Below are 21,825 nucleotides of genomic sequence, written 5' to 3' on the forward strand. Positions count from 1 at the left end.
TAGCACACTTCAGGCTGACCTTTCTTTCACCCACTTTTTGGTTGAAAACTGATTTCACATCTCACGGGGTGAGCGGGTGCTGCAAATGCACAAGGACACACCAGCAGCTGGAATACAGATCACAGCAGTGGTGGTAAACAAAGGCTGGGAAGGAGCAGTGCTTCTACTGTGGAGAAAGCCTGGTGCTTCTGATGTCAGGAAGGTGAAGTGCATGTCCTTGTGTGGCAAAAGATTGTACGTTTGTATGAAAGCTCACCTGGCCTTTATCTTAAACCTTGAGTTATCAACAAGGAGTAGGGAAGATTAGATTAGAGCCAGCCTGATTGTTTCAGTAATCCTACATCCATTTACCCTAAAAAGGACACTAAAAATCTCTTTTTGAGTTAGTATCAGCTGTTTACTTGTTAAAGCTGCAGAATTTTCCACATGAATTTACATTGCTTTAATTGTACAGATGTTTCTCTGGCCACATGAATCAAATACTGTTTTCACAATTATAAGAAAGGTCCTGGTTACACTTCTGTCTTGGGTATTGATACTCATCTCAGGGAAGATTTTCAGACTCACCATATTAATTATTCTTGAAAAGAAATGGTAAGTTTCTTTGTTGGGAGCTAATGTCCATTCGACTTTGTATGAGAGTGAGAAAAGAGATAATGTTCTTAGCTGGGTGTTGCTAGAGAGTCTTTAAGTCTTATGTAGGTGTTCTACCCACCTTCCATCTAATCTGTCTATCAAGTGTAAGCCAGCTTGGACATAATTTAAAGTATTGTCAGGGTAATATTTCAGATTTTTTAAAATGCAAGCAATTTATTTAATTCATTGCAGGTCTTTAGGTTCTTATGAAAGCTAAAAATACATATCACTGAATATATCTCTGGTGTGGTGTCTACAGTAAAAGCACAATGAGCCTTTAAAGAAGTGCAATTTGTAATTAATGTTAAAAAAGCCCTATTGGGATGCTAGGAGAGACACATTGCCCGTGCAATCTCTACATCCACAGTAAGATTTCTTAGTAATCATAGCATGGAGAATGGGGGGCTGGTTAGCTTCAGCTCAGAGCCTCTAATGTCAAAATTCAGGTCTTGACCATAAATTTTCTGGTATGCATTTAAGGCAAGCCCTGAATGTACTGTGGGGAGCAGGGGAAATGGGCTATTTGTGTCCCAGCTGGCAATTTTTATGTTGTTTTATTTAATGGTTCCTCACGATGTGATTTACTCCCTAGCCTAGGGTCTTCTGGTGTGCTTATAAAGTTGGATTCACATAACTGTGAGACAGAGTAGGAATCAGAAATGTACCTTGAAAAGCTTACAGACCCAAGTGGGGCTCTAATGGACAGAAGTTCTGGGAAGAGCTTTTCTCTAATGAGCCCTCAGATGCAGATGCTGTGGCTGAAGGCCTGTACCCTGACCTCCCCTGGGAGAGCAGGAAATGCTAGCTGTGTCTTCCATGCTGTCAAGCACATCTGTCTTGTGGAATGCTCTCTATCACATTTTATTTACTTCATAAAATAAGGATTTTTAGTTGTTGGTTTGATATTGATGTGTGTAGCGCCTACAGCATTGCGAGAGCACATATCTAAATAAGAAGGAAGATTGATTCTGCAAAGGTGAGATCCTTCCATCCTTGGTTTCGTTGTCTTACCCATTTTTTTGCCCTGTTTATGTCTGGAGTGGGTGTGTCTGCTTGCAGAGTAAGGCTCTATCAGATTAGATAAGGATAATGGAATTCCATCCCATGTGTTTAATATTGTGCTGAAGTAAAGCTATAAATAGAAGACTGTTTCTCAGGGTTCAGTAGCTATGCCTAGTCTTTGAAAAATGATAAATAGCTTCTAATTAGATGAATGATATTTCATTAAAATGATGAATACTTTCTAATAACCTGTTTTCTCAGTAGGTTTTGCACTGTTCGGTTCTGAAAATCAGAGGAGTTTACAGAATTGTAACCAAAAGTGATGTATGTTCTAATACTGAGTGAGATGTACAAATTACAGCTTACCTTTTTTCATTGCAGTCACTGAATGCAGCAGAATTTAACAAAAGGGGGAGGCGTATAGTTAATAATTGTTGTCTCAATTTTTTTATTCCGACTACTTCAGGTTTCCTCCAGGGTGTTTTTAGAAGAAAGAAGAGCCTGAAAATAATCTTCTGAATATTTTAAATGTTACTCAGTATGAAAGTTGATTAATGTGTCCCACTTTGACTCATACAGTAATCTTAGTGTAACAGTTGTGGGGTTTGCAGGAAGGAGGAAAAATTGCTTTGTGCATTCTAGGACAAAGAAACTTTTTGCTTCCCCTGCTGATACTGAGAAGTAGATAAATGGACTAATAGCTGCCTTTTAAGATAGTTGTTATAGCCTCAGTACAATTCTTTGACCCTGAGATGACTGTAAAAAATATGACATAAAGAAAATAGTTGCTAATAAAGAAAGGAAAATACAGTCTTCTTTTCTTTCCTCCCCCACAGGACATTAATGTATGTATCCTTGAAAACTACCCTGAATGTTCTAATCCCAGGTTATTTTACATCATTCCATATTTCTGTGGACAGCATCCAAGATGCAGGTAAATATTTGCAAGGTATTTCAATTTCTTCAGCAATAGCTATTGCCAACATTTTGTCACAAATTGGTAATAAAGAGGTAACATTAGTTGAAGTACAAGAGAAAAATGAAAGCACAAGGAATGTAGCACTGTGTGTGGTAACTGCATGCACGTATTTTGAAATAAGGAGGGCACTGCAAAAGTAGCAGCATTCTTTCTTCTTGATTTATAGCATGAATAATTAATCAAATATGAATGTATTTATGTAGATTTTTTTTTTCTGGGTTACTCCTTTTATCTGCACTGTAATTTTGTAATACATGTGTTTCATTTGCTCAGATGCTTGTAGCAGGTTTATATGAGGAATACAGGTTTCTGTGTCCATGTAAGAAACTTTATTCATGCTTAAAACTATAAAATGCAGCCTTCTACTGCTTTAACTGAGCTACCCCATTTTTAACATCTGTGTATGCCATTCTAATATTGTTGTATTACTGATACCATAGTAAATTCTTAATGCAATAATACAGGAATAACTTTAAATTCTTTCTCAATTTTAAATATTTTTGTTGGTAACAAGTGTTTTTCATTAGGTGTGTTCAAGGTATTGTGTTTCTGTATTATTCAGACTTCTCCATAATGAAACAACTCCACACTTTACAGAATTTCTTTCAAAAGCCGTATTTCTTGTAATAACAAGTGAAAATGTGTTACTTCTTCTGTCCTAATTTCTAAGTATCTATGTTATAAAGTCCTGCCTTTTTTTTTTTTTTTTTTTTTTGCTTAAGTGAAGTTACATGTAAGAAATAAAGCAGGTTAATGACTTAATTTTCATTACAAAACAGGTTAATTGCTTAATTTTCATTACACCTTTTTTTTTTTTTTTAAAGTTCTTTTGGCCTTACTTGTGCAAGTGCTTATGATTGCACATTTAATCTGCATGATTAATCATTAGCAACAATCACATGCCTGAATACTTTCACAAAATATCTCTGTGAGGTTCCCAAGCAGCATATTGAGGTACTGGTTTGTACCTTATTGTAGATTTGGCTCCTGTCATGCCCTTGCACTTCCTTCAGCTACTTCTTAGTCCAATAAGGAGCTACAAACAGGAGGCTCAAAGTGTTTGTTGGGACACTTTGCTCTTCCAGGAAACAGATCAGGGCACAGAACATGGTACAGCATGAAAAACCTGCTACAGGTCTGCTCCAGTAGGAGTGGAAAGTAGTAAGCTTTTCCACATGACACGGAAAGAGCTTCAGACAAATGTTGAATTCACTATTGCATAGGGTCCACAATAACCTAATGAAGTCAGGGGAGAGGTGTGATTTACAGCCATAACCAGCCAGTGTGCACAACTGGTTGCCTTTAGCTTGGCACCTGGCATTATATCTCGTGTCAGTATGAATGATGGCTGCTGCTCCCAGAACAGAACTAATATGAATTATTTTAAGGGATTTAGGATTCATATGGTTGTCTAACTACATTGTGCTTTTGGGAAACAGAGAATCATAAAGATGATGTGAAGTCCTGCCAGGTTCTCCTGCTGTGAGAAAAGATAGAACCTTAAACTGTTCTTCAAAACCAGTATCAGTCACAGCAAAAAAATGCAAATCCTTTAGCAAAGATGCAGGGCAACAGGGCTAATGACAGGAAAATGGAAGCTCCTGGAGACTTGGGCAAAAGTTAAAATGAAGGACAAGGTGGAAAATGGTAGTGTCCTGCGTAGGATTCACCAAGTAACAGCAGGCAGTGGTTGGTCCCAACAGTGCTCCTGATGTAGTTCATGGACACCACCCCCCCTCAGCACCTCCCAGTGACCAAGGGCAGTCATTCCTGCTGTCAGACAGATTGTGCTTTCAAGCTGAAATACCAAAGTTCACAAGTTTGAGCTTATAAACAACTTGGCAAAAGATATCTTCAGAATGGAGTACTTTCACATAGTGATTAGCCTCCTTTTAATGTGATCCTGTTTTTACATACCAATCCAATTTCAGATGTTGCATGGAAAAACTCAGTAAGCTACTCGGGTTTGGTGGGGGGTCTTTTTTTGCTCTAAGTATAGCACTGAATATTTTCTTTTATTCACTTGTGTTCTTGGCTTGAATTTGAGAAGTGAATGCATATTTAAACTTTTCTTTTTCCCTCCTCCGTCTTCCCCCAACAATTTCATACAGGGAGCCTGGTGAATGGGCCCTTGAAAGAGCAAAGCTGAACGTTAATGAAAATTTTCTGCTTGTGGGCATTCTGGAGGAGTTGGAAGATGTGCTGCTTTTATTAGAAAGATTCTTACCTCATTATTTCAAGGATGTGCTTAGCATCTACAAAAATCCAGGTAACTTTTTCCATTAAAACCTCTTCTTATGGAAACTTCAGCTAAATCTGCATGGCTGCTGATGGGTACATGTTTCTTTCTTGTTCAGTCAATGGAGAAGTTTATCTCCCTTTTAAGGAGTAGATTTGATGATAAGGGAAGGTCACATATTCGGCTTTTATCTTTAATGTTACTGTGTGGTTTTCTTTCCTTGCAAGAGCTTGTCGCTCAGTGATCTTGAGCTTCCCATTTTCCACTGCAGTGGCTTCTTCTTATTTTAATTGTGTCATACTCAGTTCTCACATAATACTGTCAATATATTGTCAAAATGATGTCAGCAGTATGTACTTAAATAAACCTTCAAAAAATAGTTTGGGGAGCTGGATACTTTGGAGACTCTCCAGGACCAGGTTATTTATTTTCCCTCAGCCTTGACTATGAGTTGAAATGAAATGAACCTTCAGTTGAGGTGAGTTTAGGTAAAATACAAACAAGAATGTGCATTTACAGTGCTTCCAATACAAAGCATGCTGAGGAAAAAGATTTAGGAGTGTGGAGTAGAGAAATGAAAATGGAGACCACTCAGTCTACTCCTTAGTTTTCACCCCATGGTCAATCTGAAAGGGTTCTCTGCATCAATCCATCCCTCCAACACTTACTTATTGCTGACTTCTTTAAAAGGCGGTCTTGTGTCCTCTGCCTGAAAATAAATATGATGCTTCTGGAGGGCTGTGCATGTCATTCCAGCAGAATTGATTTCTTGTTTACATCTGACAGGCCCTTCAACACTGTGTGCACCAAGCGGAGGTAAAACTTCCCTTCTTCCTCTGTGACTCGGTTGCATTTGTGTCAGTGTGAAATGCCTACAGCCGTTAATATGTGTGTTTTGTACCAAGCTGTATATTCAAAGCACATGGAACAAAGACTGAATTTAGTTTGTAATGCACACAGCTAATGGCTGGTTTCTGTCTGAGAACAGCTATTACAGTAGTCAGTCACTTCGGAGAAATTATGGGTTTCTTTTCCATAACCGGGATTTATGTGTGACTGCCCACCAAACCCTTCTTCCAGGATGCATCTTTGGAAATTGTGTATTTAGCCATGATACAGGTGCTAGGGGAAGTATGGCATCCCTTCTCTGAACATGCTTGCAGTGGGTCATTGTCTGCTTGCAGTCAGGCAGTTAAGGCAGCTCTTTGGAAAGGTGGGAGTGTAACTTCGTGGTACCACATCCAGCCATAGAGTGATTTTGCTTAATAACAGACATAAGGAGACCATTGTACTGGTATAAGAGCAGCCCAGTTTGTGATCAGGTATTTCTCTTATCTTTATAAATTAAGAAATAAAAATACCTGTGTTTGTATGTGGAAGTCATCCAAAGGTTTGCATAATTTGGTGCCAGAGGTTTCCCCATAGGGATGTTAGACAAAAGAAAGGCAGGGAGATCAATAGAAGGATATGCTCTCTGTGCCAGTTTTCTTTGACTTTATATGACATCTTCAGCTGTTCTGTGCACCATATATTTTCACTTCTTTTACAGTGGGGAAAGCTAATAAGCAGCACGCAGGGTTTTGATTTTCATCAGGGTGCCCCAGAAATTGTCAGGTGGGAAATAAGCAATCTGCCAGAATCATTAAGTGCTGGTTAATCTTTCTCCTCTCTGTGTATCTTCCAGTATCTGGAGAAAATCTGATCTCCTGTTACAGGACAGCGATTTGCTTTGGAATTTCTTGTGAAAGATGGGTCTAGTGTCATGTCTAAAGATTCACCACTTTTCATCAGTGTTCCCTAGGTGGATTAGACCTTTATTTTATCTTTCCCATTCACTTATTGACTGGATATATAAGTAAGAAAACAGTTTCCTTGTGTTAACTCTCTCTCCTCCTCTTTTCATACATGTATATATTTGAGGGGGTTTTTTTCTATCATAATTAGCATCTGGTTATTTCTGAGTTGGTGCTAATGCTTGCCAAAAAAAAAAATTAACAGAATCAGCCAGAAAAATAAAAAATATTCAGGCAGTGTGTAAGAAATCTTACATTGTTCTTCTCGGGACATCTTAGACCTGATCTGCAACACCCTCTGCTGTTGCATCATGAAGCCCTTGGAAGAAGACATGTTGTTCTGCCGGCTGTGTGGGGGTCCCAAACTGACCTTTTGTTGAACTAACACTTGCAGATTAAATCTGTATAGATTAAATCTATACAGTTCACAGTTTACCTGCCACTCCACTTGAAATTCTTTCATGGCAGCCTTTCCTCTTTCACATAAAGAAGGAAACTTTCTCTAGAATTTATTTTTGTCAGTTTTATATAACAAGGTGAGGAAAATACAGTGAAGGATGTGTACAGAAAGATGATTCACTTCCAGGTCTGTGAATTATCTGCACCAGAGCCCGCTGCAACAAGCAGTTCTGGACTAGAGGCAATTCAGAAACTGGATTTGTAGAGCTGCCTTGAAGCAAAAAGTAGCTGAAGAAAGACAGTTTCAGCCCAGTGTTGCTTCAGTGGATTACATAGATTAGAAATCACAGTAGGAAACAGTTAATTGCTGTCCACCATCATCAGATGAGTGCTAAACCATATTAAAACCACCTTCCTGTTATAGGAAGTAAAATGCCTGATGTTATCAAACCCATAAAATCACATGTGCATTTAAGATACATCTGCAGGAGTTGTGGGTTAAACCCCTTCTGCTTGAAGTTGGGACTCTCCTCACTCATTACAGGTCCTTGGAGTTGTCACCAGATCACTGTAGTTCCCATCTAAGCAAACTTCTTAGTATTGGAAGCCTTCATTATAAGTTGATAATACAGAAATCAGGAAATTTAGAAACTTTTTCTCATTTCTGTTCCTTTGAACTGTGCAGGCCATTTTCAAAGTTCTTTGTTTCTTTGTGCTGTAGTAGAGTTTCTCATCTGAAGCACTGTAATAACATTTATCAAAAAACTTTTGTTCAGTGTTCTCTTAGGAGAAAACAAAGCCTGTAGTTGTTTTACCTTCAAAAATATTTTTCTACTGTTGTTCTGAAGCAGATCATTAAATCTGTGGCTCTATGATCAGATAAGATAGTGTGACATTTTCATCAGAGAGCTAGTGTCTGCATACCTGATAACACAGGTAACTGCTTAAAGCAGTATGAATTGAATGCTTTTCTTGTTGATGCTAATGATTTGTCTGATATAAGCTGGCAGAAGGAAACTGAAGAAAGGTAAAATGTTAAAAAAACTTGGCAGTTCAGCATAACAAAAAATTTTAATGTCAGAGGACACTGGGAGGATAACTTCTTTCATTGCCTTAACAAATAGCATTCAGCTATTCTATGTGCCAGATATTTTGACTCGTGTGTTTTATAACCATGTGTAACAAAATGTGTAAGCTCTTTGTGGTGCTAAAATTTTCATTGGAACCAATCTGGTTTTAACTTGTACAGTACTTTGAAGCTACTGTTTTTCTGTGTCTCCACTCTCTCTTTGAAATTAAGGATTAAGATAATGTTAATACCAAGTCAAGAATTGCAAAAGGACTCTTTTTTGATGTCTGTCTTGTCCAAAGTTACGAACTTGTCTTGTCTTGACAGCCAAACTGGCTTTCACAGGAGATTAAAAGGGCAGGAAATTTCACAGATTGTGAAATTGATAGATGTATTAATAGATGGGTAGAATAAATGTTAAAGAAATATATTTGTGTTTAATAGCTTTCTTTGCTAACACAGTAAAATTTGTTTAAAATTTTGGTTTTTTTCACCAGCATTAAAGCAGATAGGATCCAATTACAGAGCGTTAGATTATATTTATTGCAAAATTTGAAAGTAGTCTTTAACTCTTCGAAAGGCCTGAAATAGTTGTAACAAAACTGTAAAATCTCACATCACTCTCAGGAGCTAAAGGAAAAAAAGAATTGGTCAGTCCTGTTCACTTTCACTGGCTACAGCTCACCTCTGTAACCTGGCTGGTAGCCAGAACACAGAGAATATTTACACTGTTTCTTTTGAAATGGGCACATGTGGGTTTCATATCTTTGGTGCTCTTAAAAGGCAAAAAATATGTACTGTGCTCAGCAAAACAGTGTTTTCTTCTGTCTTGTCAACTTCTGTGGCATGGGGTAGAAGTTAACACCATCCAGTGTAAAACAATAGGCAATAAAATGGTTTTTTTTTTTAATCACCTCAGAAATGAGCCATATCCTCACACCTCTCTGCAAGAGTTCATAACTTTTCTTTGGCACCAGAAGCCCTATAAAAACACTTCTTCCCAATAGCGGGAAAAAACTCCTTTGTTTTCTGAAAGGTGCATTTAGCCTGGAGAATGTATAGGTCTTATTCTACATCAAGAAGACTGACTTAAAGCTTTTCAGACAGTGAATTTCATTGAGTGCAATGAAATAATTCACACTGTCAGCTGAAAGGAAATATGTTGTTTAGGTAAAGTATAAATAAAAAAATATTTTTATTGCAGTGAAAATTTGGTTCTCGTAAGAATTGCATTTACAGGGAATGTTTTAATCTGTAGTAGTAATATTATCCCAGGCGATATAAACACTCTCATTTTCGAAATCCACTGTGTTCTTACGATACAATCTTGACATTTTCTATTCATATGTTTCCCCTTCTCTTTAAACCCAGTAAGGAGAGAGATGCTGCCACATGTCTTTATTGCAGAACTGAGGTCCTGAGAAGCAGAACATTTTTGATGGAGTTAGGAAAAGGGTGAAATCAAGCTCAGCACTGTGCTGGAGGTCACTCCTGTGCCAGGCCATCACTGAAGGTGGGATGTGCCTTCAGATGCTATGCCTTTGGAAAAGTTCAGGAACCAAGGGGCGTTTCCTTCTGAGAAATTGAGGTGAATCACCGCCTCCAAGCGCAAAAACTTTGAGTAAGAAATTATCATAGGACTCTGGTGGAAGGAGGCAGGGATTTTTGTGTACTGTCTTTAAATAGTGATCATCTTATATTCTGCCTTTGTTCAGCACAAAATGAAAAGAAAGAAGAAATTAGGACAAATTATCTGGGGCTTCTTGCGAACTTCTGGAGAGGGTTGTGACTGATAAATGGAAAAGGAATACACTGGCTCATCTCCTGTGCTGAAGTGCCCAACCCTTCTCTCTCCTACAAGCACCTGCATTCTTGATGAGAGAATAAAATCAGCATGGATTAGTTTTAATTTAAACACTGAGGGGGTTTTGTGGTGGGGATTTTTGTGGGATTTTTGCATCACTTCTAAAATTTCAAACACATTCAAACATTAAAAGCTTTGGAGAATCCAAATATGCTGTCTTTTCTTTTGCCTTGCACTTCAGAAGAGCTTTGTGTTTTTCCTAAGTAATACTTTGAACAAGAATCACCGACTATGAAAATTTTCCACGGAAGAGGAAAATTCAGTATTTCACGTGGAGGTAAAACAGGATGTTGGACTAGGGGAGCAAGACTTGGGTGTAGCGCGTTCCCGTCTGTGATGCGAGGCGAGCTGTGCGTGTGAGCAGAGCAGCTTTGTCCAGCAGGTGGAGCGATCTGCCCGCGAGTGCGGCGCTCCCAGGGACAGCATCACGCCTGGATTTACAGTCTGCCTGGGTGGCGTTTTCTTATCACCAACATCCTGTTCTGGAAACAGAAAGGGTGAACAGACCATTCTTTTCTTCTCCTTTTGAAGTCTCAACTTCCAATATTGCGTAGAGGAACGCTATAAAACAATGTGAATGCTAAAACACATGGTTTAAGATCTAGGAAAAGTGTTTAATTGTGCTTTTGTTTCTTGTAAAACAAATTTTCTGTTCTCTGTATGCCAGACGGGCAGGGAAAGAGGAAGAGTCATAGTGCATATCCCTGAGGACATTTTTTTTTTAATTAGGTCGATAGCATCTAGGACATTCTGCACAACCAATCTGTTCCTTGGTTTGTTTTAGAAAACTGAAGGTGCTATCAAAAGCTGTAGATACATTTTCTAGCTGTTCAGCCATGAAAATACCAGGTTGGAGAGCAGGGACAAAACCAGACTGCCTGATCCAGAATGCCTTGAAGTTAGTGGATACACCAATGAGTGATAAGGATAGTCAGTGAAAGCATCCTTTCTTTTTCAATCTCATAAAAGAAAAAGTTGTTTTGTCCTCCAGAGGTTTGAAATCTCATTATGAATAAGCTAATCAGTTTTAAGAATAGGTGCTCTTGGAACGATTCTGGGCTTTCTTATGACTGTGTTTTTCAAAAGAGCCACTAAGTCTTTGGAAGATCTGTCTCAGAAGCAAAACTTCTCTTTGGTGAGTTCTGAAGCAAAGCTTGGCAGCTTAAAACAGCTGAGGTTCTTGTTCTGCTGAGGAAGGTGAAGCCACTCCAGACAATGTGTGTGGCATGAAAACCATAGCAGTGGCACCAAAAGATTTATCCAGGATAGTTTCAGTCTCATTGCTAAAATGTGATCAGGAGTAAAACTGAGATAAGCAAGTTTGGTATGGCTTTCCAGCCCACATGGAGCTTGTGAACATCCAGGCTCAAGTCCTGTCTGTCTACTCTTCCTTGCTAGTGTCTACTTGTTAGATTGAATTAGGTCATATGTGCATAGTTACACAGCAGAGCAGTTGCCTAAAAATATATCTTGTGGCCCCAAATGAATGGCATTTTGAGACGAAAAGTGAGGCAGCTGACAGTCTGAGGTGCCATTGGTGCTCGGTGTGGGTGAATCTCTTCCCTGAGCCTACAGTGCAGGGAAGCGGGATTTACATTTCCATTTACCAAACACATTGCTACGGCTCTGCTTTCTCCTGGAGTCAAGAGCAGTGGTTGCCCTGGTAAGTACAGCAGCACCAGCAACAGTCATTTAGATCAGGTAAGACATTTACATATTTCCTGTTGGCAGGCCAGGACCATGTGGCATGCTCCATGTACTGGAGAAACGAGGAATGAGGCTACTATTGAACCGTAGTTCCCCTTCCCAGCGCTTCTGGCATTCAAGGATGTTGGCTGCCTTCCAGGTCTCGCCACTGATTATGGCAAAGAAGGATATAGTTTCTCTTCTTCCTAATTATTGTACTGATTTTTAAATCCTTATTTTAGGCTTGGATTTTCATGGGAGTGGAATTTGTAAAGGCTCTGCTTAGAATTGGTTGTAGTGGAAGGTGAAATCCATGTTCCCTTAAATCATTGTTTGAAAAATCTAGGTCTAATGTTCCTCTTCTAGTAAAGTTTCTGGACACATAAGCTTATGTGTCTGACAAACTGCAATGTATTGTAGAGATAGGCTGAGTATGTTTTGTAGAATTACTTTATCTTCCCTTTCTGTGAGCTAAAATACATGCCCATACTGAGCTTGTGCTCTGCAGTCTGCTACCTTTTTCCTATTCCTCTCCTCTACCTTTTTCATATTTCTCTCCCCTGTCAGATGACAGGGTCTTTACCTGAAGCCAAACAAACTTTACTTTTTTGCATGCTCAATCTGAACCTCTCTGTCTTTAACAGTTTCCCCTCTCTTGAGTTCCTTTATGTGTGTTGTAGGATTATGAAGACTGAGACCACCTAATGCATCATCCTCATCTTATAGTGCAATTCCAAGGCTTCAGCCTATAGATTTTGTATTGCATCCCACCTATTCATGTCACTTGCATTCGGTTTCCTTTCATCAGATCTCTTGATAGGCTCTGGATTGAACCCACAAAGATGTAATTTCATACTGTTTGTGGTAAAAACCAAAACTTACTAATGTTCTAAATCCCAAGAGACCAGTCAAACAAGCCCTTACATCTCATACATCAAGAATTCGTGTGTATTTTTTTTTTTGTGTATGTCACGAGATCACTTTGAAGCCTTGGTGCTATCTTGCAAGCAACAGTCGTGTTTAGCTAATAAGCATATCAGTCACTGAAGATGTAATGGTTTATAAGTGTGCTCGTGCTGCTCATCTGAGGTTGATTCCCCAGTGCATCTTTTGAATATTTCCTGTTCCTAGTATCACAAAATGGAAAACTCATGGATAACCAGCTTTGTTAAAGCTCCAGCACAGAAGGAAATCTGCATTCGGATATGGCATTACTGATATCTCATAAATAATCCAGGGTTGCTGATGACAATATACCACAAACATTTTAATGACAGGCAGTTAAAGCCTGCAATGACAGTTCATTCCTTCTTGAGTACCTTAGTAAATAAAACTATAATGCTATTTTAATCAGTAGCATTTCAGCTAAGCCTCGGTTACTGCTTCTGCTTTAAAAGTATCATTTAAACAAAAAATACAGCAGTAACAGATTATGCAGGTTGTTTCTTTGACAACTTTGACCTCTGTCCAGGCAACAGAAGACATACAGGAGGAGGTATTAAGTCCCAGGTAATAGGCCTGCTTCTGTTCCCAGATGAACAGGTCTTCATTTCACCTTCATGGAAACAAGCAAGCTGCACAAGGTTGCTGAGGCTGGAATATAAAAAACTTTTGTTAATACTAGGACCAAAACAACTAAGAATTTATCTCAATTATCGTTGTATGCCACAGTATGTTTTCAGGGCCAGTGTTTGGGGAGGAACACCTTTTAATTGAAGACAAAGCATATTTGGTGTTGAAGACACAGAAGCAATATGAAGCAGATCACATAGCTGACTATTCCCTTAGCTTTTAGGAGCATAATCTTACTTTCAGTCTTCAAATAAAGTTATTGTGCTTTTTCTCTCAGACTAAATCACTGTATCAGTGGTAGAATGGGCTGCAGGTTAAATTGATTATTCTTATCCCCAGGACATCTTGCAAGAACAATGCCATTAGCCAGTATCTTTGATAGCTCAGAAATGTTTTGAAAAACATTAAAGGTAAGGTAGCTACAGAAAAGAAATTTAGTTGTTAAAATGCTTTTACCTGTATTTTTTGTGCAGTAGAGACAAGCAGCCATCTCTTAGGAATTACTTAGATTTTCACATAAACATTGCAATTTCATCTCAAGTTTTTACAATGATGCAAATTAGCTGCTGTAGTAATTAAAATGTTGTAATAATGAAAATTAGGAAAACATGAGAGAACATAAATTCTGACAACTTAGAAGTGAAATAGCAAGATAGCAAGAAAGACATTAAAGATAACACCAAAAGGGTTTTCTCCAACCACATCAGGGCTAGGTGCCAGAGAAGAGAGTCAGGGAGAGAGAGACAGTGACCAGCTGGGAGAAGTGGCAGGGAGACACTCTCAGGGAAGAGACATCCCCAGGGTACGTCTGTAAAGGGACCACTTGCTCCCAGAGGACACAGTGTATTGTGTTCTGAAATCATCTTAAGGCCACTGTTGCTACTATTAGAAAAGATGGGAAAGAATTAGTAACATGGATTTCAGCAAAGTGCAAGGGTCAGCTCTTGATGACAAAACTGTGAGAATTAAAATGAGGTGAATATCTTAGCAGTGTAGCTCTCAGCTGCTACCCAGCTGGTACTCTGGGCTAGTATGTCTCCCTGCCATCACTCCTCACTTGAACACAGCTTCACACCATGCCTGTGCTCCTTCCTGTGAACCAAACCCCTTTGGTTTACCTGCCCTGAAGGCAGTTCATGGTGCTGGAGAGTTGACCCCTTCCTCTTCCAAGAGTCTTTTCTTGGTGGTGTTCTTGACTTACTTTCCCTGTTGGAATTTCCCAGCCTCTTTAATCTGTCCCTCTTGAAAACTTGCTCTCCAAGAAGCTATAGCAAGAAAAGAAGGTTTTACTAAAATACAGCTGTGAAGATTCCGTTTTTCTTCTTTTCCTCTGTTCTTGGAGTAGAATCACAGATTTTCAAATGTAGCATGAAGGAGCATCCTCCCCTCCATTTCTCTCTAGGCTCATCTTCCCAATTTCCTCCTCTTCCAGACTGCATTCCCACTGTGTTCTTTTATTACTATCTTCTCTCCAGTTTTCTGTCTTTGACTATCTCCAACATCTGCACAGTTGTTACTGTACTTTATAAATCTTACCTTTTGAGTTGTACTGTATGCCCTCTGTTTGAATATCATCTCAGTTACTTGCAGATGACATCTCAAATGCAGGTAAGTGTTAGGATGTGGCATTTTTTTACTCCACATCTGTCTTTACTCCTTGGCAGAGTTAAGGATGCTGCTGTGAGAGCTAGTATTCACCAAGGATTTCTTTGAAACAGAAATTGCCAACTCTGTCATGTGTCCCCTGAGTCAATCAGCAGTTATTTTGGAAGATTAGTTAAGATCACTTCCAAGCTTTTAGAGGGCTGCAATTTTCACCTAGACACCGACAGATGAAAGAATCAAATTGACATACCGAGAAGAAGAATAATAGAGTATGGCGTTTGTAAAAGCTCAAAAATTAACTGCTTCCTTTAAGGACTCAGCAAGCACAGGGATATGAGATGGTACAGGTGTGATTTTCAACAAGATCTCTGTCCAAAAGCTCTTGAAGAAATCTAATTGTCAGGATAGGAGAAATTAAGTTCTCCTGCAGGATAAAGCTGGGGAAAGAGGTAGGCATTCATTGTTTGGTAGTGCCTCCTTACTTCAAAAACACAGAGAAGACTGTGTTCCAGCCTGGAGTAAATGTTCTCCTAAAAAGGTATGACCAAGGTAAGAGAGGTCAGTGCTGATATGATGTTACCAGGAAGCAACAAAAACAACACTGAAGCAGTTTACTAATCATAACAAAGGAAAGCATTAAAATTCAGCTTGTGTGCAGTTGAGAAGGTCTGTCCTCGGAGCTGCAGTCCACAGGTGCTCTGGGGCCTGATCCATGTGGAGCTTGGTAGGAAAGCACACAGATTATCAGCTGGGTTGGTGTTTTTCTCTGTACAGGGAAGTACTCTCCTACAGAAGAAATTTTTATGTGAAGTTAGATCAAGTCATGACTCAATTTTTCTAGATGGCAGAAAATGATGATGCAGGACAGAAGGGTTAAATCCCAGCAGAATTGCAAGAGCAGCTGAAGGGAAGGCATTCACATTTGAGGTGCTGCCCTAGCTGCAAAGCAGGGATTTCATGCAGCTGTAGTTCTGTGTTTAATGGTAGGTGATTCAGGAGCATCAGAATCGGAGCATCAGTGCCTGCTCATGTTCTGATTTATCTGTTGGCTTTCAAGTTTGCATTCTGGGTAAGCAAAAGGTGGCAAGGATGACAGTGAAGCCAAAGAAAGGTAATTTTCTGCAGACACACCAGGCCTCATTTTCCAGCTAGACTTAACTGAGAAAGAAAGAAACTGTTGAGTTGGCCTCTGGTTTTCTAGCAGTGAGCAGCAGCTGTTTTGGTAGCAGTAGCAGCAGCTCATATAACAAATGTTTCATGATGAATGCAAACAAAAGCCAGCCCTGAAATTCCAGCTCCACTATGTACGCATAAAATATAAAACCAGTTCAAAATAATGTAACTACTCAACTTAAGGGATTTTTTCTTCCCCTCTAAATAAATTCCATATGAGAATTAGTGTTTGGCCTGCTCCGTTCTCCACGGCTCACCCAGAAATTTTTTATCATATAGGCCGAGGGCAAAAAGTGAGCACAAAAACCAACCAAGAAAAAATATTTTTGGAAGATATGCACATGCAAGAGGTTGTGTGGTTTGGGTGAAGGTTTTGAGAATGCCAAACATGCTTACTGAATTGAAATTACTGCTGATGTTTGTGAGTTGGCTAAATTCACTTGCCTCCAAAATAGGTCTTGGAGGAATTCTTTATGCATCTCTGTGCAATTTGCTTTCTGAAGATGACTTGTAGTTTTAAAGGCATCTACATGTTAGAAGAGTGTTATGCCCTCTAGCATAAATTTCTTTCCAGATAGCTAGTGGGAGGATTTCTAGGGAATGCAAGTTGCTGGTCAGTGCATGCTCAGGGGAAATGAGGATATTGAAGAGAGAGAAAAATATAACAATTGGAGACTCAATAGAAGTACAAAAGCTATCCAGGGAGCAGTGTCTTAAATTATCTTCCTCCAATTTCTTAAAGTTAAAACAGCAAGTAAATATCAGCATTTACCCATTCCTCCCTGCTCTGCTCTTTGCTGAAAGTCTGGAGCAGCATCTGTTGTCTGCCCACGCAAACACTCCCGCTCTGTTCTCAGGCCCTGAAATACTCTCTTCACAATGTTTGCTTTCCTCATGGCTAGTTTTTCTGAGCTGGCTTCCCTCTGATTATGGAATTATTCAGCTCTATGCATCCAGCATCGGAAAAAAACCTAATTTCTTGTGTTCTGACAGATTAATGATAAAATAATGTAGCTTATTGTTGTGCCTTTTGCAATATAATTCTATCTAACACCTTTTGTGTAGTGCAGATTTTAAATGAGGTTTGTCTTCTTCCATCTTGTTGCTTTCAACTGGATTTTGAACAGCCTGTGAAGTTGTGTTGCTATGTGATGTGTTGCTGTTCTTGAGGTACATGTGTACCTGTAAGTCATTATGGGTATCACATCTTTGGTCAGTTGTAGGGCTTAGAACAAAAACTCTGTGCTTGTCTTGTTTCTGCTTCTCCTGCTGCTTGACTGTTTTGATTCATTCCAAGCCATCAGCTACGTTAGTTGATTTCTTTGTATTTGTGGAGTGGAAAGGGGAAAAGGAGATTGATAAAGAGTACTGTTGGATCTAGCAAGGAAAAGAGAACAGAAGGGAGAGGGCTCTTTCAGGTTTTGCTTCCTTCTCACTAGAACGAAGTGCAGCACAAGGTGCTGGGAGAGCCCAGTGGTGGCATTGGGCCTGTGTGGAGGGAAGACAGGGGCAGGGAGCCACGGGTGTGCACAGCCGGCCAGAGCCCGCGGTGCTTTGCAGAGCTGGGCTCCTGTGGCTTTTAGGATGTTACCAAGTTTGGAGGTTTACTGCTTGGGCTCGAACACATGCTTTTTCTGTTACATAAAATGAGAGTGTGGAATAAATGGGTGACTGATATATAATATACATCTTCCAAAAGCTAGTGGAAATTGGACATGACAGAAGTGACAGCATAGCCCAAGAAAATTTATTTAAAACACTGAATGAAAATATTCACCAAAAACTCTGTTTTATCCTAAATACCACTAAATATTTCTGGGCATTGGTAGTCCTATTTTTATCTTTCAAGTTTTCTTCCACTCCCTACTGTTCCATGAGTGCTCTGCCAATTTCACAGTAGCCATGACTCATCCTTGAAGGGTCTTCAGGCAGCTGACAAACCTGCCTTACTTCACTGGGTATGGACATTATTTAATGTCAGTGTTTAAATTATGTGCTGAGGAAACTGAACTCTCTGCATGATCAGTGAAGAGAGGTAAATGGCTGTCTCCCTCTCTGGGGGTTGTTTGGTGCTCTGAGTGGCTGTCTGGAGTTCATCAGCAGGAATGCTCCTGACTCATCCTGTGCACTGGTACACAGTATGGTAGAGAGTGATGTTGCCAGTTGCCTCCTCCATATTCTCCAAGATTTTTGGATTAGTACATGTGAGATATGTCTCTGGCCTTTCACTGTCCACAACTTACATTTCAGTGTTTGAGAAGTCCTTAGTCTGTTTTTCTGCACTGAATCCTGGTTCATAGAGAATAGTGTTTGTCTGGTTTCACCATAATAGTATCAGATGCATTTCAGGATTTCTGGGTATTTCAGGTGTGGGGTTTTTTCCCACTGTAGAATCTTGCCCTATCTATTCCCATTCCTTATTTAATTCAATAAGTGGTAAACTCAGTGGTAAATTTTGGGTGTCAGTGATGGTAATTAAAAGCTATTAGAGTCAGGACATCAGCTGAGAATCCTGGATACCAAGTAGCTTTTTGTACAGTTCATATTCTTTCTTGAATTTGGATACTTAGTCTAATTCATGACTTTGTGTGTTGAACCAATTAATTGATTTTCTGTAATGACCAGATGAGATGCTAAGCATGGAGGGTGTGTATTCTTTTTAAGTGCAATGCAACAGATTTCTTGTGTTAAGATTGTTTTATTTGCAAATAGCAAATTGTTCTCTTCAATCAGCATAGAAAAAAGATGAGTGCTCTTAGTCTAAGTCCATGAAAGAAACACATTATTATGATGGGCTTACATATACAGACATTATGATACACATATATATTTGTCCAGATTTACCAAGCTCATGGAGGAAAGTAAACCCTTTTTGCAGTCATCTGTTCTTAGCTCTTATTAGTTGAAAATACCAAGAACAAATTGCATCTTGTACAACTTTGCCTATTTGGTGCAGACATGCCAAAGCAAGTGTTTGATAGCAGGAAAGTTTACTCTGTTGTCTTACACTTTAGCAAACAGCTTACCAAAAATGTCAGCCCAGTTCATCTTGAACTTCTACTAGCAGAAGAGCAGTGAAACTGCAAGACAGATCTGTCTGTATATTAGATTTCAGAATTTACTTGGCACTGCCTTCTGCTGCTGGTGGAATATGGTATTGGGTCCCTGGCAGGCCCCAGTACTTTGTGCATTTGCAGAACACCTTATTTAGCCTATTTTAAGGGCAGACTTAGCACTTAGCCAAAGGTTCTGCTTTGAATCACTGAAAATTATTTTCCTTGGTGCATGTTTTTGCAAGCTGCTTGTAGAAATCAGTGGTTTGAGTTCCTGCTTAATTCATCTGCTCAGTTGACAGACTCTTCAGTTACCCTGTCAGACCACATCTTGGTGTGCGTCCCACTCCTTCAAAAGGAATAAAAAGTTAAGCGCAAAGCCACTTTGTATCTCATGTGCAAAAAGGGAAAAACTCCTAGTCCCACACATCTTTTCATGCTGTATACACATGTGTGAGTAATTTAGTGGAGAAATGGCACATGATACGTTAGTATATTTTATTAGCAATTGGCACTGGCAGACCAATATTTTGATTTTGAAATTGTGGCAGAACTTGCCCAAATTGCCTCTAAAATCAGAGTTCAAATCTAGCACTGCGCCCCCTTTTCTGAGTCTTAGCAGGAAAAAACCAAAAAGCAAAAGATACAACAAAAGTATTTTGATAAACAGATGTCACCCACTTTCAAGTGTTGAATCTCAGTTTAATTTTTCCCATGCTACATAAATAGTCCCTTCACTTCCTTTAGCCTTGCAGTTTTTCATTTCCCACTGTAACTCAAACAAAATGAAAAAAAAAAAAATTATATTTACGAGGACTCTTTTTGCTCAGTTTAAGGGTTTTCATTTCTTCAGTAAATGTACTTAATAAAATTAAATGCTCTGGGAATGTGCCAAAAATGCTGTCAGCCACTATGGCAAGCAGATGGATGAAGTTTCAATTGAACGTGATGTGCCCAGGTTACTTTGTTCATTTAGAAGCTGATGACCACAGTCACTGGACATACTAGAGCAGCCTGTGAGGAATGTGTTTTTAAAGAGATCAGAGTCACAATTCCATATTCCCAGCACCTATGGGTTTACTGGCGAACTTGGCCCCATCCAGGCATTGAATTGGGTCCTGGGACCCACATAATCAGCACTAAGACTGGATATGAAGGCAATCTAGCTACAGCATCTGTCACCCCATTGACTGCCAGGGTTGGTCCTGCTGTTTTCACTGGTTAGGCGAGGTGTCTCCTTCCTCTTTCAATAGCTCCGTGTGGGTCCCTCCCAAGCTGCACACTTGGTTGCAGAGGACAACCTCCTCAATAGATTTTTTTTGGCTGGAAAGTGGCCCAGGGGAGAAGCACCTAAGAGTGCTGTCGACAGCTGGCTTAACATGAGCCAGAGTGTGCCCAGGAGGCCAAAGGCATCCTGGCTTGTGTCAGACACAAGTGTGGCCAGCAGGAGCAGGGCAGTGACTGTCCCCATTACTTGGTACTGGTAAGGGGGCCTCACCTCGAGTGCTCATTGCAAGAAAGGCATTGAGGTGCTGCAGGGTGTACAGAGAAGACCAACAGAGCTGGTGAAAGGTTTAGAGGGTATGTCATATGAGGAGCAGTAGAGGGAGCTGGGCTTATTGAAGCAGGAGAAAACAAGGCTCAGGGGAGACCTTACCACTCTCTACAACTACCTGGAAGAAGGCTTGTAGGCAGGTTGGTCTCTTCTGCCAGGGAACCAGTAACAGGACAAGGAAAAATGGCCTTAAGTTGCACCAAGGACCATTCAGGGCGGACATCAGGAAAATTTTCTTCACTGAAAGGGTGTTCGAGGATTGGAAGAAACTTTCCAGGGAAGTGATAGGGTCACCAGCCCTGGAAGTGTTCAAGGAAAGACTGAATGTGGCACTTAGTGCTATGATTTAGTTGACATGGTGTGTTCAGTCAAAGGTTGAACTCCGTGAACTTGGCGGTCTTTTCCATCCTTAATGATTATATGATTCTAATACAAAACCTGATTGTGTTCATTGGTCACCCACTGAACACCAAACCTGGGTGAAAACATGTGCCTCAGAGCCCTGTTGGTACGTGTAAGTGTATACACACATCAATGTGGTCAATGTCCCTTCTGCACAAAAGTACACTGAGCTTCCCAGAGGTGATTTTTTTTTTTTTGGACAGGCCTTTCTGAAGTAGGCTTGATTGTTTATTTTTTCATTGTTTTTCTTACTATGGAAACCCTGAATGTACTATTCTCTCAGATAACTTTTTCATCATGTTTTCCACAGAACTTCATTAAAATATTCTGTATTAAAAAGTATTCTTCTAGTAAGCTTAGCAAGTTGAATAGGACTTTGTAGATTCAGACTCTGATTTGTTGTTTAGAGGAATAAGTGTTGAAATTGGGCACTGAAATGTTGACATTTGGTTCTTAATGGTATTTTCTGTGTTGTGTTATGTTATCAGGTAGTTAAGCTTACTTATAGAACTCACACAGCATCAGTGTCTTCTCTCCTTGTCACTTTGCTCTTTGGTCAGTAGGCTGGGGATGGGCAAGAGGTTGGGAGGGGACACAGCCAGGACAGCTGACCCAGACTGATCAGAGATTGTTCATACCATATAACAACATGTTCAGTAATCAATAGAAGTAGTGCTGGAGGAAGGAGTGGGATCTTTGGCTTCTAGGATGGTGATTGCTTATGCACTGACTGGCAAATGGGGAAGGAATGTCATTTGCATCACTCACTCCCTCTCCCTCTCCTCCAGATGAAACTGT

At 39.8% G+C, this 21,825-nt stretch overlaps 1 protein-coding gene across 1 annotated transcript in view; it reads left to right on the forward strand.

Annotated features, from left to right (window-relative positions):
- UST (uronyl 2-sulfotransferase) overlaps positions 1 to 21,825 on the forward strand; it is a 152,558-nt gene that overhangs the window by 117,055 nt on the left and 13,678 nt on the right. Inside the window, exons 6-7 of the mRNA XM_066315652.1 lie at positions 2,475 to 2,572; positions 4,729 to 4,886. Coding sequence (XP_066171749.1) covers positions 2,475 to 2,572; positions 4,729 to 4,886 — 256 coding nt within the window. The remainder of the gene's footprint in view (positions 1 to 2,474; positions 2,573 to 4,728; positions 4,887 to 21,825) is intronic.

Source organism: Sylvia atricapilla, chromosome 3, assembly GCF_009819655.1.
Source record: "Sylvia atricapilla isolate bSylAtr1 chromosome 3, bSylAtr1.pri, whole genome shotgun sequence".
Taxonomy (NCBI): Eukaryota; Metazoa; Chordata; class Aves; order Passeriformes; family Sylviidae; genus Sylvia; species Sylvia atricapilla.